Genomic DNA, 23816 nt, shown 5'->3' with positions numbered 1-23816 from the left:
TCGCCGGCGTGGAGAAGTGATCAGAGCGGGAACACTGAAAATTCATACTTGGCAGTCTCGGGGCCCTCGGGGGAGCTTCCGAATAAAGGTGAACGTTCTGCGTCGCAGATACAAAACACGAGCGTGCGAAGCTCGGTCACGTGGCCGGTGACGTAACGCGCCGTCCAGAAGGTAAAGGAAACGCGCGGCGTTTTCGAGTCGAGGACTCGTCGAGGGTTTTTTCCAACGCGGTTCCGAGGCCGTTCCCTCGTTTTCCTCCCATCCACGAATCTCGACGCCGATCAACGCCGATGAGAGGGAAGGATCCTCGTTCGACGCGATCCGAGCTTGTCGCGCGCGGCCCGATCTCGCGGACGGCGCCACGGTAGCCGGCTGGCGAGCCCGCGAGGAACGGAGCAACGGACACACGGCACGGCGTTTTGACATTCGGCCGGAAGTAGCGCACATATGTTTCCGACGTCGCCGCTGCGGAGGCGCGGCTGCGCAGTCGGCCCGCGGCCCGAATATGTCGACCGAGGAGCGGCGGCGGAGTTGATGTATGACACGCAGACGACCGTTATCATGACCACCGTCGCGCCGATATCCTTCGGCTGAGGTGCGCCCCGGTCGAGCCGACCTGCCGACGATCGCGAGGAAGGAGACCGCGTTTGCCCGGCGACGTGCGCCGTTCGCGAGAAATCGAGAACAGGCCTTCGCTCTTTCCCTCTTTCGCCGTTTCGCGCTCTCTTTCTCTCTCTCTCGCTCTCTCTCTCTCTCTCTCTCTCTCGAGGGGGACAGTGGTGGCGGAGGAGGAGGAGAGGTCCAGCCGCGCGAGAGAGCGCCGCGCCAGATCGCCGTGCCGTCGTACCGTATCGTACCGTACCGTGCCGTGCCGTTCCGGGGGCGGTGATCGGCGGGCTCGGCGGAGCGGAGCGCAGCGCGGCGCGAGGGGTCCCCCATGTCAAATCGACGTCGGCGACGAGGACGTAGCGCGCCAGCATGAAGAAGCTATTCTCCAAGATCGACAACACGTCGAAGGAGCCCAACAGCTACCTGGGGAAGGTGTTCGTCGTGGGCCGCCACACGGTCACCGTCGAGGAGGTCCTGGCGGAAGGTACGCGGTCTCGGGGGGGGGTCGTTTCTCGATCCCAAGTACCATACTTTTCTCGTTCCCGCCCTCGTGCTCCTGTTTCAGCCTCCGGTGGACGTGGATCCCGCCCCCCCCACCCCACCTTGTTTTCCGTTCTATTTTGCACCGCAACCTAGAACGCCCTCTCCGCCCCGCCTGGTCGGTTCCGCTTTTTTTCCTCTCCTCTCCGTCCCGGTCGTCCTCGTGAGCACCGGATAAGCACCGACAGCGGGTGATTGGTGGACATCATTAAGCTAGGTAGCTCCCAGGAGGTCCTTTGCCACCCTGGAATGAACAGTCGATCATCTTCCAGACAGTCAATGCTGCGAGATTTGCTGAAGAGATCTCCTGAGATACTTTGATAGGCATCATTGAGCTCATTAGTTCTCAGGAGTCGTTGATACGTTGATGGTGAAGTGTGCATTTCCCAAGGAACGTCAGCTTTGTTGCTCCGTTTTCTGGCTGGCTAATGCTGCGGCCTCAGGATTTGTTCAAGAAATGTTTTTGTGAAATAGTGCACTGGAATATCGGACGATAGAGTTTTTATTGTTACGTGTCGATATATCCGGAGCTGGCAAATAGAAATTGATTGTCCAATCAGTAAATTTACTTTGAGATAAAGCTCAAATACTGAAACGCGGATATCATATCTTTTATTGCCACGCTTGTAATTGTATCTGTGTCGAGTTACAACGCGCAAAGTGTTCCACAGTAATCCTACAGCTTTCATTTTTCCGTTCTAGTCATTATTAATTCGCTTTCTTTAATCTAATTTTTAATATACATATATTGATTACATAATTAAGTGATGAACATTAGCATATTTCTTTTTTTCTCTGTCCCTTTCTGCTGTGTACTCGCCTCATATAGCGCAATTGTTATTTTACAGGAGGATTTGCGATTGTATTTTTGGTCAAATCCTCAGGTGGACGATATGCACTTAAACGGATGTATGTCAACAATGAACATGATCTCAATGTGTGCAAGAGGGAAATACAAATTGCTGTAAGTATCTTCGTGAATAATGAAACGCTAGTGATAATTAGTGGCGCTAAGTTAATGCCCCCCCCCCTTTTTTTTTACAGAAATGTAATATCTTGGTTACATAGATTAAAGACTGAATGAATTCCTTCTGTTTACAGAGCAACCTGAGCGGTCATAAAAATATCATAGGATATATAGATAGTAGCATAACTCACACCACTGGAGGAATACACGAACTTCTGCTTTTAATGCCTTACTGTAAATCCCAAGTTCTTCAAATGATGAATAGCAGGTTAGAAATAATTCTCTTTATCACACTTTTTTATAATATTAAGACAATTTTACTTCTATATATCTGTATATACTTATATACATATTTTTATATATATGTGTCACACTTCTGTTTAATTGCAAAATATTGCCAATTGCTTATCTAACGATATGAAAATTTATGGCATACATCAGCAATTTTCTATTCCTATTTCTAGGTTGCAAACAGGTTTCAGTGAATCAGAAGTTCTACAAATTTTTTGTGACGTTTGCGAAGCCGTATCAAGATTGCATCATTGTCAAACTCCCATAATTCATAGAGATCTCAAGGTGAGCTACTTAATGGGCAATTACATAACGCCGTCAGAAATATCTTGATCTACATTTAATTGTCTCGCGATAGGTGGAAAATATACTGCTCGCTGACAGCGGTCATTACGTTCTGTGTGATTTTGGGTCCGCGACGGGAAAAGTTCTCAATCCCAATGTCCACGGCGCCGCGGTGGTTGAGGAGGAGATAAAGAAATATACCACTTTAAGCTACAGAGCACCTGAAATGGTTGACATGTACTGCGGAAAACCTATTACTACGAAAGCGGATATATGGGTAACGTATATCACTTACGTTTTTATATACGTCGCACACACATACGATCGTAATATATAAATAAAATTGAAAATTCTTATCAGCATTGCGAGTCTTTTTACACAGAATCCTGTCTTTCAGGCTTTAGGATGTATGTTATATAAACTCTGCTTTTTTACACTACCGTTTGGCGAAAGCACGCTTGCTATACAATCTGGGAATTTCACTATACCGGATAATTCGAGGTATGTGAAAAGTTACGTAGCCGATACAAATTGCCCGAATCTTTAGCTATTTAACGAACGAATAAAATGATAGAAGAATAATATGATTTAGCCTTATATATGTGTGTTAAGTAGTTAAGTAGATTAGATGTGTACATAAAATATTTTTATGTTATAGATATAGTAAAGCTCTCCATTGTTTAATTCGGTACATGCTTGAGCCAGATCCTGACATACGCCCTGATATTTATCAAGTTTCCACAGTTGCTTTTCAAATTCAAGGCAAAGAATGTCCTGTGCAAAATTTACATGTATGTAGATTATAATAATTTTACATATATACTAGCATACGAAATGCGTCTCTTACATGCTGTTCCGTAACAACTGTTCTCTCGATCTTATCTTTACAGAAAGTCCCAACCCCGACGATAGAATCATTGCCATGTCCACCCATGGAATCTGAGAATATTAAAAGAGCAGCATCTGTAAAAACGCCGAAACCCACGCCTCTAGCGACGACGGTCGAGGGTACGTCCGTGACGCCGAGACAAAGACCGAAGGGGCAAGCCGTTAGCACGGGACCGATCAGTTTGAGTGGTCAAATCGTGGGACAAATATCGGGCCAAGGAAATCAAACGCAAACTACACCGGCAAATTCTATCTCTTACGTTCAAGTAAGGTCGACAAATCGCGAGCACACTCCGCTTGAAATATACGAAAACATTTAGATATTTTTGGCAAATGCTTGATTAATGTAATTATTTCGTTCTGCCAGGTATCGCCACATGTTTGCACCCCCAGTCAAAGTGTTCCTTTCGGTCAGTCGCAAGCACAACCGTCGCAGTACGGTCAATCGCAGAGCCCGATGATCAGTCACTCACCTCTAACTCAGCAGTCACCCGTTACCGTTCAAGATAAAAATGCGTTTTACTTCGATTCGATGCAGCACGAGGCAGCGAGAGCTACAACGAACGTAAACGAGAAGAATTTGGAGGCTCTATTTCCGCCGTCAGGTAATCCTAAATAATGGCACGCTTAAGTTCCACGGAGTAAAAGCAAGAATGATCGAGAGTGATCTTTTTATCACATTGCTGCTTTTCCAGGGTATCCGGATCCGTTCAAAGACGACGCGAGAACGATGCCGCCGCCTGCCAAGATACCACCTCCCGTTGCACCTAAACCCGGCAAGATTCTTCCGAAACTGTCCAACCCTAGTTATCCATCGTCATCCAAATATCCGCCAGTCACCTCATTACCGTCGAAATTGTCCATTTCGACGGGGCCTAACAAGGCGACTCCACCGACGGTGACGCCGCCGGCTTTGCCGAAGCCGGTTAATAAGACAGAAAGTTTGAGTCAGAATATAAGTTCGAGCATATCTCCGCCTGACAGTCCGACATTGTCGTCCTCGCGTCACAGGAGAAACGTCAGTGACACGAGCGCTTTTAACAAGTAAGCCCTATTTAAATCTATTTAAAATTCGATACGAAAAGTCGATACTTACGAGACTTGAGTATTCCGACAAATTTCTTTTAAATTAGCGCCGACGTGTACGAAAGTTTTAAGAGATCAGAATCTTCTTTTGCGTCAAGACACAGTTTTTTATATTACAGTGGCTGTATTTCGATGTTCACAGAGCATTCGCAACTGAAACCACTCAATTCTTGGCGCCATATGAGGCTTCGGTCAAGCCACGTTCCGATGATACGACTACACCACCGGAACTTCCAAGTGATACAAGGCCTTGTATAGCAACTAGTGCCTCGCATGTACGTGTTGTAAGTACATAAAGCGCACAATTTTATGTTTATTTTTGTTGAACGGTATTAGTTACCTACAAAATACGAATCATGTTTATATTATTGAGACAGACTTCTGTTTTGACTTCTATTTTCTATAGTTTAAAATTGTGTCTAGTATTATACACGAAAAGATAACGAAGTTTTTTTTTATAGAAAAATTATTCGTGATACAGGTAAAATGAAAATTTCTTTGGATAAAATAAAGTAAATTACAAGAGATGTGAAATTTGATTTTATTCTTATATTTAGAATCTCGTTTATATATTATTATATTTTATGCACTGCACTCTATCATTAGTAATACTCCCTCATCTTCAAGTAACTACTAAAATATTGAGTGTTGCTTGGAAACAGTTAATACTTAAAAACTTGCCTACATTCTTATCAGGGCGAACTTTCAAGCCTAATGGGATCAGAAGGGAGATCGTTGAGTGCAGATGTGGCGGCATGGAATCCGTTTGAGGATGTACAACCTTTTAATCAGTTAACGGAAGATCATATCTTCGGTGCTGAATTTGACAAAATAAGAAGAGGGAGCAATACCAGTATCAGTGGGGTAAAAAGTCGCGAAAGCCTTGTTATGACGTATACAGAGTTACCGGAAGATCCCTTTGAATCTGCACCCTTTAGCCTGCCAAGTAAGCTCTCGTTAAAGTTCTACGTCTTAGAAATTAATACAAACGTATATATTTCATTACAAGACTGAAGTACCTATTAACGTTTGAATTCTTTCTTAGCAGGGAAGAAGAGTAAAATCGGGTCAAAGACTGCTGCTATTGCTGGAGGTAATGCATAAAATCCTTCTTACACTCTGTCCTTCTACATCATCTTTCTTCCACTTGTTCCTACATTAATCTATTAATCTATACTTGATTTGAAAGCCATTTCCTCGCTGTCTTAATACTTGGTTTCTTACTTTTGCTATCATCGCTACGTGAGGTAGCAGGTTTTAAGCTGTAGTTGTGACCATTGTCTTTCATCGGTTTCGGTCAGTCTCAGTTGTATATCAAATATATCAAGGCATTTATGAAATTCGATACTTAGTTTATCAAGTGACAAGTTCTAAAAAAATGCTCATTTAAAATTCTGAAGAGATTTCTTTACATATATTGTATATATAAATTGTTGAATGTGTATAGCTTCATTAATCTAACGTAACATTCATTTTCTATATATCGATGAATAAGTAAAGTTTTATAGATGTAATTTACAATATAGATATTGTAATTCGGTCATTTAATTTTTCGAATACTTTATTACATTTAATTCATTATCGAATTACTTTGTAAGAAACAAAGTACTAGAAGTAATCTTGTTATACAACTAAGACACCACTATCTCCAAAATTTCATACCTTAGCTTTATATACAGAATATAAATATGAAAAGATCAGAAATGTTAGATATGTTTGATAATCATGAATTTAGAACATTATAGTTCCGTTCAGTAACAGAATTAGACTTAATTATTTTTATTTTAATTACGTTACAATATTTGTTTTCTTTTCTAGCTTAATTTTGTATATTTGACAAAATCTTTAAATAGTAAAAATTATGAGACGTTCAACGGAGATTATAAAATAGATATGCCTTTGAATCACAATAACACATGTGAGGATATAGGTCAATGACAGAAATGAAGAACGATTCAGCTAAAATTAGAAAAGTGTTATTCCTACTGTTATAGAAAATAATATCTATTATAATTGCTCTTTTTTTCCAATTCTTTTTCATCTTTGAATTTAATTATTTCGATTGCTCACAATTGGAATGATCGTTAAATAAGATCATCTATAAATAGCAATGTATTTATAATGTTTGTGGACAATAGACGTAGATAAATGCTGAAATGACGATTTATCAGCATGTTACGCTTTTCTGCACTTCCATGTACATAATTCTTAATTTTCATTAATAGAATTTTGAAGTAACGCAATGCAAGAAGTAACGTTTCAAAGTAATATATAAAATAAATGTTTCCTCTCTCAATTTTTAATTAGTATTACATGTGAAACTTGATTTGTGATATAATACATAATCAGTTATTGTGTGATAATATTGTTGCACTGCTTCATTAATTAAAAGGAACTAATGTCTTTTTTTTTAAGAATGTTTATTTAGATAAATAAAAGAATCGTGGGTTTCTACTACCGTCTGATCTACCAAAGACGTGTGATAAGTTACTAAGCTTAAAGTTGCTATTCGTATAAATGGAAATGAAAAAAATGCCTTAGTTAACTAATGAACTTCAAAAACTCATTATATGCGCTCTCGTTATTTTGAACAAATCTTATCTTTTAAATATAATAGGATAGATCATTTTTTGATAAAAGTGTAATCTATGCACAAATTATTCTTTTGAAAGGAAATAGATCTAACTTTATTTTTATGTATATCTACTCATAATATCATTCACGAAAGATTATCGTGTAATTATTTAAAATTTTTCACGCATATGCAATACATACATAATTGTTTATCTGAATCATTTTTTTATGCTTTTAATAGCATTCATAATTCACAAAATATTTTCTTTTACGTTGACACTTGTTAAAACGCTTCGTTACTGTTTTGATAAAACGATATGAACGATATGAAAAGAGATTGTGATGCAAATCTGCTCAGTTATGCTCAATTAAATGAGAAAGGGATGGTAGAATATTACCAGTGAATTACATATTAACTTCTACTTACCTCAAATAGTAAGTTACAGCGTAAGGATAATACATCGAACATTAGACACGAAAAATATGCTATATATTGATTATGTTATAAAAAGTGTAATTATTAAATATTGTTGAAAATATGATGAACATATAGGATAAAACAAATTTTGTCTTTACAATAGATGTTCCTATGATATGTAGTGCACAAAACGGAATTAGCTTTTATTTTTAGTGTTTCCGTACGGAACAGTGAATGTATCGATAAAAAGGAGGAACAAATTACATATTACATATGCATATAGATATAAATATAAATAAATAAACACACACATACATCTACATACATACATATATATAAATAATGCAATATATATATATATATATATATACATGAAAAATTATGTTATATATTATGTGATATACAAAATTTAGGTACACTATTTTGTCCTACTCATATACATATACGTGCAAACGTATTATGTGTCATAATGATTGTATTATATAGCATATAAAAGAGGAAGAACGTGGGAAGAATAGGTTTCAAGTATTTCCAAGAGAATTATACGTAACGCGATTAATACGAAACGTGGCGTATTAACGCAAAGATAATGGGACTCGGAAAGATCGTTTATTTTAGAATATATTGTCGAGTACGAAGATTTATTTTTGTGTGCGGAAGTATCGGCGCGAACCTTTCCTTCCCACAGAAAAAATGACGATTCTCTGCGCTATGCGTGAATATATACATACAGACGTACATTAAGGGTAATTATATAAAAAAAAATCACAAGATTGTATCTGCTTCGCGCGATGGTAATACTACAGTGGCTGGCAAATAATACTTAGCGATTATTTTCATTTCTCGCTCTTCTTCCTCGTCCTCATTTCTCTCATCACGACTCTTTTTCTCCTTTTCTTCTCTGTTCGTTTCTTTTCATCGGATCTCAATTACACTGCTTTCACACGGTATTCGTTAATTTGGGTTTCTTTTTGGTACAACTAATATTTCTTCAACTGTATCTGTTTGGCCTGTATACAAAATTTCAGGATAAGATGATGTAATTTAGCATTGTAATATCTGTAACTTGGAAGAGAAATAATTGGAAAAAGCAGGACCGCCAAATTACATCATTTTATCTTCTTCAAAAGTGTAAAAATTACAATCTGTGTTGTGTACTCTTCGTACTTTGCATACTCGTCCTATGTATCTGTCCAAAATGCGTTAATGTCTATATCAAATAACATATCTTATATATTGTAACAAGTGCTATAGGTATTAATCAATATTGTACGTACTTGTTATAATTGTTATACCTCCTAATAGAGTTTCTACATAGCAGAGTAATAAATTCAGATATATAACGACATATATATATTTTTAAAAAAATTATACCGGAGAGAATTAATTTTATGCAAAAAGTCCAACGAACTTAGGAGTATCTTTTTCACTGGCGCTAGTAGTATTACCAGAATCGCCGTAATGTTAATTCTTCCTTGAGCGTGTGTGTCACAAATCCTATCAAGGTACGGCAAGGCGGAGACAATTGACGACAATTGATAAACGCGCTTGTTTCTCTGAGAGAGAAAGGCTTACGAGAAATTGTACTCTTGTCTGTCCAATGTCTGGAACAACCTAATGAGTTTGGGAGGCACAAGCCCTTCTTCCGTTTCGAATCGTTTGTTTACGAGATCTTTCTTTATCAATCTTGTCCTGCTTTGTTTGCCTCCCATAGTGTCTCTGACAATGTACTATCTCGGAGAACCCTAATTACGGTGAATTAAGTTTGATATGTCATGCAAAAAGAAAAAGAACTTGTTATCACATCAGTCATCATCGAATACAAGCATGCTTCTCCTTCATCTATAGCGAGACTCGTGTGAAAAAGAGAGAGAAATCCGTTTTGCGAATTGAGAGCACTATAGGGGGCCGACAAACATCTCTGGACAATACCTTTCTCGCTGTATTAAGACAAATAATGTTGCAGCAATAAAATGTAAATTAGCATACGGAGTATTTGTTTTTTTCTGAACGCTACTGGCAGAAAACGCAGCAATACTTTGCCCCTTTGTGCGAGACACGGGAACGAATCTGAATGCAATTCGCCAAGGGATACGGGTGCATTCTCGTGGTGGCTTTAAAGGCGAACCTGTCACTCAGAGCATTACTGCGTTTTTCAAAACACTCATCCTCAATCCTCTGAACCTGATTAGGACTGTTCCAGACCTATTGGTGGCGGTACTAACAATAGCTTGTCCTAGAATATGTATATTGTGCTACTTTCTCCACGTCGAGGAATACAACATTGCCTTTTTCTGGAAGCTCATTACGGTAAAACTGCAAATATCAATGCACATCATACTCAGCAAAGTGCACTGTCTGCAACAGACCTAATCAGACATTTCCCGTTTCTTCTGATTCTTTTTTCTTTTGTAGATAACAATATCATGCTTTATAAAAGTCAGTCATATCAGTTATATCAGGTTTCAAATAATCTAAAAGTATTGAAAGTAAAATTTGTAGTAATACGACTACAGTTCACGGATATTAATTTGTATAATACTACAGAATTACTAACAGAACTAGAGAGTTGAGTAAATTAAGGAAATTACCTTAAGGAGAATATTAATATAATTTCTTATATTGGGAGTCAAATGCATATGTCATTTTAGCTTTTTTATCGTATTAACATACGGACCATTAAAACGCGTGTATTAGAATGTTCTACATATGTACAGAGTGTCTCAGACTATGCTGAAAATTTCCCGGCGAATTTGCAGTTTGCGCCTCTTCATTATAAGATTTGGGATACTCTGCATAGTATAAGAAAAAGTTTCTCCAATTGTGAAACGGTCGATATTGCCTATCATAGATCGAGTCGTATCTTTCTGATGATGTTTTGCAAAGTAAAAGAATATAGGTAAGTAACGCTTTACAGTGATAACGGAGGTTCAGTGATAACTTTCAGTGCTAGTCTAGTTCTAAAGTTAACAGAAAATACTTATGATTAAAGAAACGTCTTCCAGATAATCGTACTAACGTAACGCGACCCTCTGTTTAGCAGGGAAACCGACGAACGGTAGGCCGAGGGTGCCGCTGGCGCAGTGGAACTCCGGGGTCGAGCAAGGCGGTGGCGTGGACGACGAGGCGTCCCTGATCACGGAATCCAGCCCGGTCTCGCCGCCGTTCGTTCGCGCGCCGGCGGAGGATCGGTCCAAGTACGAGAAGCTGGCGTTCAACGCCGACGAGGTGTCGAGCGACAGCGACAAGGGCGCGAAGGAGGCGAAGGAACGGGCGAAGAAGACGAAGAGGCGGCGCGTGAAGAACGTGCTGAACCGCAGGAGGCGAGTGGCCGCCCAGCAACACGACAGCAACGCGGATAACGCGACGAACGTGGAGTACGAGTCGGACGACTCGATCGGCTCGGCCAGCGACCTGCGGGCGATGAACGACGAGGAGGGCAACGACGGCGAGGTGAACGACGACGAGGACGACGAGGACGGGGGCCGCGTGCGCGGCAAGCACGACGAGACCATCTCCGAGAGCGTGCGTACGTGCGGTAGTTCCGCGTATCACGCGGAATGCGAATCCGTGGCGACGCACGAGGACGACTACAGGATGAAGAGGCCGAGGAGGCATCACTATCGGCAGCAGGAGCAACAGCTGCCGACGATCGACGCGGACCCGATCGTCGGTCATCAGTACGGCGAGAAGCCGCTGCTGCTGGACGACGAGCTGGACCCCGAGTCCAAGCCGGAGCAGTCGCACGGCGATCCCTTCGTGCGGCATCAGTACGGCTCGAAGCCGCTGCTGTTCAACAACGGCGACAGCTCGTCCGACAACGACAACGACAAGTCCAAGTCCAAGTCGCTCAACAACGGCATCTGGAAGGTGGAGGACGACGTGTTTGCCCTGGCGCCCTTCCCGAGGTCCAGCAGCTCGCGGAAGAGCAGCGACAGTCGCGAGAGCGAACCGAGGAACGTCGATCCGGCCGGCAGCGCGAAGAACTCGCCTCACAACTCGAACCTGGTGACGCCGATCTCGAGCTCGCCGATACCGACGGAGGTGTTCGTGGACGTGACGGAGAGCAAGCCCACGCCCGCGCCAGTCAAGTCCGCCTCGTTGCCCTGCAAATATCCCAAGAGCATTGTAATCGCGAACAGCAAGATCATCTTCGAGGAACCGGCGTCGTTCCATCAACCGGTCCAAGCGTCGTCGCCGATCAAGAGCAGCCCTCACGTCAGCATTGCCGAGGAGGAAGAGAACATCGAGAGGGACCTCTTCGGCTCTTCCCCATTCAGCCCCAGCGGGTTCACCAATCCCTTCAACAGCGCCCAGGCTAATTTCACGAGCGTCGATCCCACGTCGAATCAGCCCGTGTCGCTCCTGAGCCCGGCGGGCCCTTCCTCGTACATCGATTACGCTAACTGCGCCCCGCTGCAGTCCCACAATGCGGTACCAGACAATTATTACGCTAGTCACTCGAGCACGATCGCGTGCACGTCCAAGTACGGCATGGTGACGGTGAACTCCGAGCCAACGGTCAGCGCGGAACCGTCCAAGGACCTCTTCGGGTCGATCCCGTTCGAGGAGTTCGCCTCGCTGAAGCTCAACGAGCAGCAGCAACAACAACAACAGCAGCAACGTCCAACGTCCCTGTCGCTGTCGCAGTCGCTGTCGCTGTCGCAATCGCAGTCGCCGAGCTACGTGGACAACGTCGCGTTAACGACGGCGTTGCCGGTCAGCGGCGTCGTGCAGTCCCCGAAGAACAGCGTCGTTCACTTGACACCCACCCCGCCGTCGCAGCCGCAACCACCGTCCGTCTACGCGATTCAAACGACCACGCATACCGCCAGGATCACCGTGCACGCGGTCAACAGCGTCTCCAAGGTGGACATCACGTCCGACATGATATCGCCCATGTCGCCCGAGCCGCTGGTCGTCGCGGACGACGACACGCCGAAGCACAACAAGAAAGATAAATCCAAGGCGGACAAGTCCAAGTATCACCTGATCAACGAGAACCACGGTGACGCCGTCGACGTGTTGCCGACGTACAAGGCGTCCCACAAGACCAAGTCGGTGAGCCACAAGAAAACGCCCAAGGGTAAGAAGAGCACGGCCGCGACCGCTGGTTTCAGCAACATGAGCTTCGAGGACTTCCCCAGCGATGAGAACGAGGAGAAGCAGGCGGGACGGGCGAAGGTAGCGCCCTTCGAGGTGATCCGCGAGGCGTCGGAGAAGCGATTCGGATCGTTGAAGAGGCGGAGCAATCCGTTCACCTGAAATGAGATGGTTCCCGTTAGCAGCTAGTCGACAACAAAGCCGTTTGTTGGCGACGCAGGAACAAATAGAGCATCGATATGATATAGTTGATTGATTCGTTGTGTATATCGTAGAGATACCGATAAACGCCGGTAAACACTGCAAAATTTAATTTAATTGATTAGAGTTTTATTATGTGTATATTGTGAATGCGTGCACACACACCGACACACATACATACATACATACACACTATAGCGTTAGCAAGAGATTAATTAACTCTTAAAAAAATCTCAGTAAAAATGACATGATAAATCTCCAACTGGAAAATCGATATACAGGTTGTACATATACATAGAAGACCTTTGCGCGTTTAAGAGCTTTTCGGACGCGCAAATACGTCAGAGTGAAATTTCGAGTGAATAAAGTTATGCCTGTTTTACTTGTTTTCGGAATGCGCGTTTGTGAAAAGATATAAGACAGACGAATGTAATTTATTTAGATCTCTTATGGAGGATTACAGAAATCAATATTCTAACTTAAAGCTTTCTGCTCTACGATTAGGCCAAATATCTAATGCTACAGTATTTATTAGAAGCCGTTTCTTTAAACGCTTAAATTGCCCTTGAATTGATTAAACTAAATTATGTGGAACACGATCAACGTCTTTTTGACGCTTGTGCGTTTTTTTTTTTCACAAACGTCGACAATGTGATGTGATAGCAGCAAGTAGCTGCGCATGTTTATATCAGAAGGCATACAGCATGAGCAGATATATTTATACATACACATGCCTAACTGACAAACGTGTGGATGGGATCGTATAAAACGTGATTTACACTAATGTCGGAAAGTATTAATTCATATACTACCACTTTTTAATTACTTTTTGCATTTTTAGAAGATTTACACAAACAAGACAGATAGCCATAAGAAATTGATGGGAAAAGACATTATATTAAAGAAAACTGTTGATTTTTTTGAAATGTTGAAATGAAGAGAGAGAGAGAGAGAGAGAGAGAGAGAGAGAGAGAGAGACACAGACACTTCCCAACTTACGTTTTAACATAAAACCAGGTTGTGGAACTTGGCAGCTCGATACCAAAAATGAAATAAAAATAGGTAGAGAAAGCTCGTGCATCTATTTTTGCAGCTAAGTCTTTTCACTACGTTTGTACTTTAAAAATTTGTAGATTTCTACTAGTACAATCTACTAGTTCATACAAAGCAATTTTTCTAAGAAAGTTAATCTGTATTATATATGTGTGTACACTATATACATATATACACTGTACACTATATACATATATGTATCTGTCAACGCAATTTGTCGCAAAGTCTAACGTTGATGAAAGGAGGAGAAATTTTTATCGTATATTTATGGTCTCTCGGGGAAGAGATTATAACAGAGTATTCCTTACGAAGAATTAACATAATGGATCATTTACAGAAATCAGTGTTACAAAGGCGCAGATAATAGCATTGAAGTAATTTGTAATATTTATCGTGAAGAACCAAACAGGCTCGCCTAAAGAATTGGCCTTATCGTGTAAGACTGACTTATTGTTTAACAGTCTCGATTAACATATACATTGTGTAAGCTGGCTATGTCTCTTTTTAAGTAATCGTTTATAATCCGACAACGCCACGGTTTATCGCCACATTATTCAAAACGAACGCTAATAACCGCGATTGTCATCACGATCGAGACTGTTAAATAAAATGTATGAAAAGTAGACGTGATACTAGTACTTAGTGTATCAGTACTAGTAGGAATATTAATATTAATTTTTATCTCACATTGAGAGAGTATTTGTATTTGTTAAATTATTCGATTTCAACAACTGAATTTTAATACGTTTTATATAACTTTGGAAATTATTTTAATCAAATTTTATATACTGCTAATATACTGCGCCTTTTTAATCAACGGACAGGATCTAATTCAGTGTAAAAAGATGTGACAATATTATTAAAAAAAAACAATGTTTATAATCTACGTGTTTTTATGCACACGCATATACATATATATAAAGATGTAACATAATTTGTAGATATTAGCTTACATAATTAGGTGCCTTCCTTTATCGAGTAGCGTTCAAGCTTGCAAAGTCTTTGCTGTTGTGTAGCATAAAAGCTGATAGTATTATAAGATAAACAGAGTCAATTGTATTTGTATATGTAAGGGATAGTGTATCTGAGAAATTGTTTCTTCTGTTTAGTTCCTATCACGTAACGGTGAGATGTAATCTATAGGAAGTTAAAAGCGATTTTTTTAATGCCGCCATCACAGAAGTCAGAGTGATCTATGCATATAGAAAATTAAAACGTTAAATTTCCGGCGAACCGATATGAGAAACGCGATGAATTCGGCGAGAAGTATAATTTTGAGTGTATTTGTTGAACATACGGGAGAACCCCGTTTGTTATTCCAAGCCTTAAAATAATATACTCCATCATTCTGTGCACCGTGTATAAAATAGAACGAACTAGGGTGCTAAGAAAGCCGAGCATTTTTAATTTAACATCCTAAGAAGAATATTATTTGATTATACATATAAATTCTTATACGAGTCTACGTGCGTAGTATAGATACGATACATTCCTCCTTTAAATTTTCATATATTGTTATTTATTATATCGTTGGTTCGTAGGTTCTTTTCTCTTCGTTTTCTCGTGTGTACATACATGCGCAGGAGATAAAGTAAATGTCCTAATCGTGTGTGTTGGAAAGTTTTACGGATACTTGACTAGTTAATACTTGAATTTCACTGCCTGCACTAACAGGTGTTACAGTATTTTCCTTTACCATCTATCATGAGTAACTAATAACGTAATTATTGTGTTTCGGAAAAGGTGTACGGTATAAAAGAGATCATGCATTCTCCCTCGTTTATGCTAAGTTTAACAGGACTTTTATCTTAGGATGATCAAAAATATTGTTCCAATGTGTACACAATGTTATGTATAATATAGTCATGAAAATTGTGTAAAAATGTATAAAGAGAATGCGATTACATAGAATATATATGAGAAGGGACGCGATTATTTTCCACGGCAGAGCGGATGAGTCTTTAATTTTTTGACATACGAGGAAAATAATTATTGAAGACACTATCTCTGTATAAAATATATAAATAAAATGTATGCTATTAACACGAGCATTAATCATATACGCCCGCGTCCTGTCACATTTCTTTATAAGAGAAATCTCTATTACGTTTCACAAAAATACTGTCAAGTTTGTCGCGTTCGGCTCATTTTACCGAGGATGTCACTCGGAATCAGAAACAGCAGAGTTTTTCTCCTAAATTGCGCTGCCTCTTCCTCGCCATGGTGAAGTTTATCGAGCACGCGGCCAGCCAAGCGAAGAAATTGAACCAGCTCGTGCATATTGCGAGCTGAAGCGCGATCGCGGTATTCATCTCGCCGCGACTCCAGTGATTCTTATCTGGCTGAACATAATCCATGAAATCGAAAATCGCACCGCACGGAAGCCTGTTATGGATTGCCTATGCAACAAAATACAAATTATAATAGATAAATAGTCCTAATCTTCAAAAATTGCATTTTTTTTTAAATATACCAGCCGTTAAAATTATTTAACATGGGAGGAAAAGTAAGATGCTCATCTTACTTGAATTTCCCGGCCTCCTGAACCCAAGAGTTGAATGAGATTTCGTCTGTATTGTTCGCAAGTTTTGTAGTAGCCGTCAGTCATCACGACCGCATGGGCGAGCGACAGGCAGCAGACGAACGCTGCGAGGAAACCGATAGGCATCCACCATTTAAAGGCAACTCTTTTTTTTATAACCACTACGACGTGTCCGTTAAGGTTTCTTCTATTAAAACAATTTAATTAAAGAAACATACACGCATAATTGTGAATTAAAAACGAAAAGTAATACATATATGACTTAAAGTTTTACTCTGTTCCCTCTCCGAACCAAGTTTTTTTTTAATTTCGAGATAACGTAATATTTTAACAAGATTCTACTTTAATTAAAATTTAGTCTTCAGTCTCGTATTTTAAGAGAAAAATAAATGTTTGCTTTTTTTTACTTAATCTGAATCTAAACAGGAATTCTTCATCATCACTTCGAGCGAATCAATTTTTATAACAATTTGCATAGATGACAAATGAGAGGAATAAGCACCTGTCGTCATCGTACACTCGTCCGCGGTTAATTCGCTTAGGATCATCCAGATTTTTATGTATGCAACACCTGTATCCGTGATAGGCGCTTAGACACAAGGTGATTACGATGACCGGTACGAGACCGTACGCGGCGAAGTGGCACAGCTTCTCGTCGCCCCCGAGGAACGTGCGAAATGTATTGATGCCGTAGAGTATGCAGCCGCAATTGACATCGATGCAACCGTCTAGCGTCAATAGCCAATTCTGCCATGTGACCACCAGCGATACGACAGACGTGACGGAGAACACCATGGATGCGGTGTACAATATCGCCAGCCACGTTTCCGCTTGCTTCGAATTCATAATTGCTCCTTAATTCGCGCCTCCAGATTGTCAATTAGAAAAGAATTCCCCGTCCACTTGCTCGTCGTTGAAAAATGTTGTTGACTAGTCAGAAGAAGCAACTTGGCACAGCGTCCATCTTATTCACCTCCATGGAAAGAAATTCTTCCTCCATTCATATTTTAATGTGATTATAGCTTTGTATACGACGACGTGTGGGATGAGTTTACCTGGAAGATTGAGAAAATAAATTTTTACGAGCCTGATCTTCGTCCGGTTTTTTTATTTACAGATTTATGGATCTATCAGAGTTAAAAACGTCATTTTTCTTACATCATCCTAATCCCAAATTAGAATAAATTTTTATTCCGAAACATGGAGGGTAATGATGCATACTTCTACCACGGAAGAAGACAATTAACTTTGTTAGCTAGCAATTAATAATCGCATGGAGTGATAAAAAAGACACGACCATCATCGATGAAAATATTACGATCGACGAATTGTATATCCAAAAAATAAATTATAGATTTTTAAATTAAAATTATTATTATTATATTATAATCATCTAATTTTAGACCGACTCAACGATTGCTAATTTTCATTCCTGCTTTCATGTTCAACTTTATTTAATCGAGTTTGTGTTTAATTGAGCTTCGAGCTCGTCAAGAACCCGGAACGTAACGATCGCGATTCATCAGTGCGCGCAGACAGGAAACTCATGACGCAGAGATTCACGTAGGAATCTTGTAAAACACGCAAAATAACTTGAGAACGGCATAAATATTTTGGGGAAGCTATCTCCATGTTCGACAGATCTATTTCCAGCGGATTAGGCCTCTCAATTTCATCTACCTCCATCGTGCGCACGCCTGGAACTTCGCGCGTCCGGTTTTCCATCATTGACGCAGTGTTTTCACTGTAGATTCCGCAATATTGGCATTGCAAATAACGTGAAAAACATTATATAACGTCTCGTGTGTTAAACTCCGTTCCGCAACTCGGAAATTAATATATCGTCTTCAGATCAGTATTGTGTCTGTTCTTCCGATATCGCGGTAGATCAAAAAGCCCTTATCATACAAAAATTTGATACTGATATAATAAATGTAAATCTATTTTATAGTAGTGTACCTTCTGTATTTTACTTTCGCAGTAGTACCCAGTGGTACCTTCACTGCCAGACTAAAGATCATCCATCAGTCCCATATAATATGCTAATTAACGCTTATCGATAATTGACTGAATTATTCAACACTGTCCATATTTTATTACAGCTGATATTACGAATCTAGAAAAAAAAAACGTAGAATTAGTTAAACATAGCTAAAAACGAGGGTTAAAATTAATATCACTAGAACTGGCTTGAAGACGAGACTCGCAAACTGGTAACATGTGAATTATCTCAAGAATAAATTTGCTTTCTTCTTGTATGCTTTAACTTCACAAGATATTAAAAGAAGCACGATTTTCGTAGAACGCGAGTTTTCAAAACTCAAGCTAAAAACTTAAGAGAATAAAGGAAAAAAAAAATCACGTTACTTAGCGGGAACATTAATTCGTTGCCCTAGTTCCCAACGCGAGTTGTTATGATAAGCGGATGACGAGGCTTGGGAGGTGTACCCTCGTCGGGCCATTAATCACACTTGAGCGCACTGTAAATAAATGGCGGGACCAAACGCGTAAACGATAGAGAACAATTCGAATATGCAATGTGCACCTGCGATGATCGAAGATAACAGACTGACTGAAAGAGCGACCGCACTTACGTTGATTAGCGCCGATCGGAGGTGATAAAACTCTCCTCATTCTCCATCTAGCTAGTTTTAGCCGGCGCTTAGACTCGGAGGTGTTAATTAGGATTAATTAGCATCACCTTTTACGGGATGCAATCGAACACTGGACATTCCGACGACATTGCAGGACGCAGACGGTATGCAGTACGCATGCGATTTGAGAATACATATAGCGTGTTTTGTGAATTTAATGAGAGAGGAAGATAAGAAAGTAATAAAGATTATTAATTTCCTAGTAACAGAGAAATTTAATTTCTCTTATTCCCTTGAGATTCAAAGCAAACAGGAATAAGTCCTTTCGATCCGCGCTCTACAGACAGAATTATAAACGAGGCGATATTTATATTTAAATTTCTGAGAAAAATATTAGAGATATTTAATTCCTTGTTTTTTTTTTCTAATTCGATATCAAATTTGTTCTCGATGACGAGGAACAGATATATAAGTTAACGATTGTAAAAATATATAAGTAAACTTGTTAGAGAGTTAGGAAGCTTCGACGATTGTGGATTTTTTAATTCTGAAACTTAACTGCTCTTCTCAAATCTCACGCGGAATCGCACGTCCATCGGCGTCGGAGAATCCGAAGCGACTACTTTCGTTGGATCTCTTCCGTTCCTCCGTTCAATACCACGTTGTATACGCAAGCGTTTACGTGCGCACGTGTGTTCTTGTTTGAACGAGACGCACATTTTCGTAAATATTCTTTCGTCATCGCGGCTCGACGATGTTCGACAACGGTCGTGGATCCCACGGGTCAAATATTGACTCAATGCTCGGTGTGAGCTCAGTCTCCTATTACCACGTCCCACGAGCAACGAGTACCTACTATCTCTCTTTCCCTTTTCACAGTTAATTAATTCGTTAATTAGGTAACCAATTATTGCCGACTTAACACGTCGCGTCGCTCTGAAAATCGCGCACACACTTCGTTCGGTAAATAAAGAAATCTTTATCCCGATATAAGTGAAGTGACTCTTGTTATCTTTTTTGGTCTGAGATTTCTCGGTTCGAGACTAATCCTCAAATATTTTTCTCACTTTTGAAATACGAGAAAATGATTATGTATAAAATGAATCACGCGCTTCGAGCACATTACAACTATCAGGAAAGATCCAATACTTACGTCGGAATGCATTGAAATTAACAAATGCATTCGCAATGTTAGACAGATAAGAGTGTGCATTTTCAAATAGAGACATATTGCATTAATTTTCTTACCTGCGCAACGTACATCGGCCACACGTAAATCACCTTGCAAACAGTGTCCACGAAACTCGCATTATTCTCTCTAGTTATCGAAATGTGCAACACTCTTTATTCCTCGACGCCGTTATGCTGATCACATAAATAATTTTCTCTAATTTTGTTCTATTGAATAACTTTTCGCTTTTTCAACCGCTGATAAATTATAGATATTCCGAGTTGCCCGATACGTATGCGCATATACACGATCGAATACGCTCTGATCAGCGTAGAAATTCCCGTTTCCGTAACATGCGGAGACCTGATAGTGAGATAAACCTTGATAAGATTAACGCCTTTCTGGCAATCGTTGTCCACACAATAAATAAAACCACTGTTAATCTCGCAGAGGTGTGCGTGTATCCGGTATCGCAAAGTATTCGTATTTGCAAGTAAAGTTTACTGTTATTCGATATAATATCGTAAATGTACGCATATGTTACATCAGTCCGTTTATTTAAAGGTACACATACGGTGTTGGCTTCAATAATTTACTTGTTCTAAGATTCCTTTAATAATTTATTTGCGTCGATAAGTTTTTCTATGTACAAGGTAACGTGAAGGTATGAAAACGCATCGGAGATCTTTTATGAGGTCTTTTATGGAGGTCAATTTGTTATAACCTGCAAAAAGAAAGAACGAGAAATAACATTAGAATATTTACTAAACTTGGTACTCCTGCGTGAAATTAACTGCCACTTGACACCTCATTTATAGCGCGTTGAAACTAACTTGCAAAAATAGAAGCTTGGGCTCAGTTCATGTTGGAAAATAATTTATTTGCGAAAGCACCGTACTGAATGAATTGGAGACAAGGGAGATTTCTCTAAATTTGAACAAATAAAATTCTCAAATCATTTCACTTCACTATTATTAATCTAATGTGTTATACATGTGTATTATACATATTTTTCATACAATAACGATATTTTTTACTGTGTAAAAAGATATTGTTATGTAGTTATGTATAGTAACAGTTATAAATCTCGATCTCAATCAACAAAATTTTAAATTATCGCATTATTCAATTATAACATTTAATATATAAATTATATAAAATATTCTTATTATATATTTTAAATTATATAAAATTTAATATATGCAGTGATAAAATATCATAAATTAGTAACAGTATTAAGTCTAATTTGATCAATTTAAATTACCTTATAGTTATCTAACCTTTTATTGAATTTAATAATTATCTATTTCTAGAATTCAATTATAAGTTCCTGCTTAAAATACTTTTACGCAATGTAGAGCCTATATATATTTATTTATTATACATATATATATATATATATATATATATATATATATATATAATAAAAATATATATTTAAATATATACATATGCTAAAAAATATGTATATATGTATATGTAGGTATATTAAAACTATAAAATTCTATAGAGAAGACACCGGTATCAACAGAAGTAAATGAAACTCTTAATGAATGAACATTTGTACATTTTAATTTCACGTTGCATTACCTAAATTCAGTAAGACAGCATTTTGTAAATTATATCTTTCTGTACAATTTTACTTCAAATCTTAACATTTTAAATAATATACATGTTTTTAGTATCTGCTCTTATTACGGTACCTTTTAGATATATAAATGTAGCTTGTAAATTTGTAAAATCCAACTTTTTAAACATTATAACAATGCTGTGTGTCTATGTGACTGACTGCTGCAGCAGTAGCAGCAATGAAATATACGGCAAAAATATTTGAAATAATTGTAATTTAACTAAACCTTTTGCTAAAATATGTACACACTCTTACGCCGCATGTTTCCATCTATTCACACGATGCAACGGTAAGCCTCCGTTATTCCAGGCACAGTACATCACTGCAACTCCTGCCGCAACAGCACCCGCGATACCAGCTTTCCTGATCCCGGCTAAAATAAAAATCAATACATGTCATACTTTATTCTAATAAATTCAATAACATGTACATGCACAGGATCACGCTTCATACCAGGCGATCTAAATATCGTAGCGCTTGTAGCAGCTGCAGCTACTGTATTCAAACTGTCGTCGGTTCCTCTTAACCAAGTCAGACCTATTCCAGCGCAGGTATACATTATCATCATCACACCGAGCGAATTTGCCATACTGGCACCACCCTTCATAACATAATTGATCAATCTAGAAGGAAAAGATACAACACGATGTACAATTTTTCAAGTCGTCAAAAGATAGGAATGCAAAAGACGAAGACGCACTGTGTTCTCCTGAGTTTGCCTGTCTCGCCAGCGATAGACGTTGCCTTGATGCCTCTGTACAAACCCGACGCGCCGCCGATCCCTGCCCCCGCTATGCACGCAGCTCCAATTTGACTGAAAGCTAACTCGAAGCGGCCCCTCTGCTTCACGGCGCCGTCGGGGAATATAAATTCCGGCTGACTGACGGGAAGGTATGATGGATCAAAATTCAAATACGGGCTGAGCGAAGCCAAACCCTGTTGCGAGGTGACTAAAAAGATAAAATTAAGTGTCTTAACGTATAAGCAACGTAAGATGTGAACTTATTTATCCTTCATAATACGTTTGTATCTCATCAACTGCAATTATTATTTAAACTGCTCTCGCATGCATCTTTTATGTAACGAGAAAGATTATTTTTACTTTTCTGAAACAGGTGCCGGCCTTCATTCTTCATCGACTTACATTGACGCAATATATACCTTCTCGACAGTCTTATAATTATAATTGTCATTGATATTTAAAAAAAGAAACTATGACTGTAGATTCGTAGGCGCAACAAGGAGGTTAGGAACGCACCTCGTTGTGGACTCAAATAATTAAATGAGCGAGTAATCATCCGCGATACAATTTTAGGAGATACATAATTACATTGTAGTCGACGCCCTGCTTATCAATGTCCAAAGAAACTTTCTGTTATTCACGAAGAAAAGAAAAAGGTCGACAAGACCGCGATGAAAAAAAGTTTGGAACGGCTCCAAAAATATCCGTGCAGTACTCGAGACCCTTTAACTTACCCGGTATATTGGTGTTGCTGTATCCCCCATTGTCGGCGTCGGCACTCCCCGAATTCATGCGAAAGTCTATCATTTTGTCAAGACAATTTGAAAACTGTGGCCTCCTCGTCGGAACACGAGACTCGGACGACCGCGCAGAACAGCACCAGCACGCAGCATCGGAGGCGGCGGGCTGAATATGCCGAGAACGCCGGGTCGGAAATGACGTAATCGTCCGTGGAAGTGTTATTAGACAGGTCTGTTCTTCTTCGTTTTCACAAGAGTCCTTTCTTCTTGCGGCCAATACAAACTTCAGCCATTCGACAAATGGGGACGAGACGGTCGGAAGTGGAAAACAAACGAACACATTTAAGTGCGTTCCAAAATCTAGCCGACAAGGCTGAAAATC

General features: G+C 39.7%; 3 protein-coding genes across 17 annotated transcripts; 1 reads left to right on the top strand and 2 right to left on the bottom strand.

Moving 5' to 3' along the window:
- Nucleotides 1-470: 470 nt before the first annotated feature.
- On the top strand, nt 471-16058 carry Nak (Numb-associated kinase). 5 transcript variants are annotated; one of them, XM_071711671.1, is made up of 14 exons: nt 471-1093; nt 1998-2113; nt 2251-2384; nt 2581-2692; nt 2766-2969; nt 3090-3193; nt 3351-3483; nt 3583-3846; nt 3948-4185; nt 4276-4624; nt 4809-4941; nt 5363-5612; nt 5712-5759; nt 10699-16058. In XM_071711671.1, the coding sequence occupies exons 1-14, from the start codon at nt 979-981 to the stop codon at nt 12921-12923; spliced, it is 4425 nt and encodes a 1474-aa protein (XP_071567772.1). In that variant the 5' UTR covers nt 471-978; the 3' UTR covers nt 12924-16058. The 5 variants fall into 5 exon arrangements, with proteins under 5 accessions (XP_071567772.1, XP_071567764.1, XP_071567759.1 ...); XM_071711663.1 differs by having other exon boundaries at nt 4809-4950; nt 5715-5759; nt 10702-16058; XM_071711658.1 differs by having other exon boundaries at nt 4809-4950; nt 5715-5759.
- Nucleotides 15512-20652, bottom strand: LOC139775619 (uncharacterized). 9 transcript variants are annotated; one of them, XM_071711768.1, is made up of 6 exons: nt 19711-20114; nt 19152-19281; nt 18517-18673; nt 17060-17612; nt 16540-16744; nt 15512-16414 (listed from the first exon to the last, which is right to left on the bottom strand). In XM_071711768.1, exons 4-6 carry the CDS (start codon nt 17401-17403, stop codon nt 16187-16189), a joined length of 777 nt encoding a protein of 258 aa, XP_071567869.1. In that variant the 5' UTR covers nt 17404-17612; nt 18517-18673; nt 19152-19281; nt 19711-20114; the 3' UTR covers nt 15512-16186. The 9 variants fall into 9 exon arrangements, with proteins under 9 accessions (XP_071567869.1, XP_071567897.1, XP_071567904.1 ...); XM_071711796.1 differs by lacking the exon at nt 19711-20114 and adding an exon at nt 18238-18455 and having other exon boundaries at nt 19152-19701; XM_071711803.1 differs by lacking the exon at nt 19711-20114 and adding an exon at nt 18238-18421 and having other exon boundaries at nt 19152-19701.
- A 277-nt stretch (nt 20653-20929) lies between these two features.
- Tim23 (translocase of inner mitochondrial membrane 23) lies at nt 20930-23715 on the bottom strand. Of its 3 annotated transcripts, none has more exons than XR_011718849.1 (5): nt 23429-23713; nt 22653-22902; nt 22406-22575; nt 21156-22325; nt 20930-21046 (listed from the first exon to the last, which is right to left on the bottom strand). XR_011718849.1 is itself a non-coding variant. In XM_071711622.1 (5 exons), the coding sequence occupies exons 1-5, from the start codon at nt 23499-23501 to the stop codon at nt 21040-21042; spliced, it is 618 nt and encodes a 205-aa protein (XP_071567723.1). In that variant the 5' UTR covers nt 23502-23715; the 3' UTR covers nt 20930-21039. The 3 variants fall into 3 exon arrangements, 2 of the variants coding, with proteins under 2 accessions (XP_071567723.1, XP_071567714.1); XM_071711622.1 differs by having other exon boundaries at nt 22208-22325; nt 23429-23715; XM_071711613.1 differs by having other exon boundaries at nt 22202-22325; nt 23429-23620.
- Between the last annotated feature and the right edge of the window lie 101 nt (nt 23716-23816).

Source organism: Temnothorax nylanderi, unplaced genomic scaffold (assembly GCF_030848795.1).
Source record: "Temnothorax nylanderi isolate EJ_2023f unplaced genomic scaffold, tnyl_v1.0 TNYL_tig0005_pilon, whole genome shotgun sequence".
Taxonomy (NCBI): Eukaryota; Metazoa; Arthropoda; class Insecta; order Hymenoptera; family Formicidae; genus Temnothorax; species Temnothorax nylanderi.
Note: the sequence above shows the minus strand (reverse complement) of the source record. Positions and strands in the feature narration are given on the sequence as shown.

Bases quoted from the DNA above. Each gene is read 5' to 3' on its own strand.
- Tim23 (XM_071711622.1), bottom strand. From the start codon at position 23,501: ATGATAGACTTTCGCATGAATTCGGGGAGTGCCGACGCCGACAATGGG. The intron at 22,903-23,428 runs GTAAGTTAAAGG...TTATCTTTTTAG, and splicing joins CAGCAACACCAATATACCGG to TCACCTCGCAACAGGGTTTG. The intron at 22,326-22,405 runs GTATGAAGCGTG...TTTTTATTTTAG, and splicing joins TACGATATTTAGATCGCCTG to CCGGGATCAGGAAAGCTGGT.
- LOC139775619 (XM_071711757.1), bottom strand. From the start codon at position 17,403: ATGAATTCGAAGCAAGCGGAAACGTGGCTGGCGATATTGTACACCGCA. The intron at 16,745-17,059 runs GTGCTTATTCCT...TTGTTTTAATAG, and splicing joins CGAGTGTACGATGACGACAG to AAGAAACCTTAACGGACACG. The intron at 16,415-16,539 runs GTAAGATGAGCA...TTTGTTGCATAG, and splicing joins CAGGAGGCCGGGAAATTCAA to GCAATCCATAACAGGCTTCC.
- Nak (XM_071711643.1), top strand. From the start codon at position 979: ATGAAGAAGCTATTCTCCAAGATCGACAACACGTCGAAGGAGCCCAAC. The intron at 2,114-2,250 runs GTAAGTATCTTC...TTCTGTTTACAG, and splicing joins AGAGGGAAATACAAATTGCT to AGCAACCTGAGCGGTCATAA. The intron at 5,760-10,698 runs GTAATGCATAAA...CCCTCTGTTTAG, and splicing joins GACTGCTGCTATTGCTGGAG to CAGGGAAACCGACGAACGGT.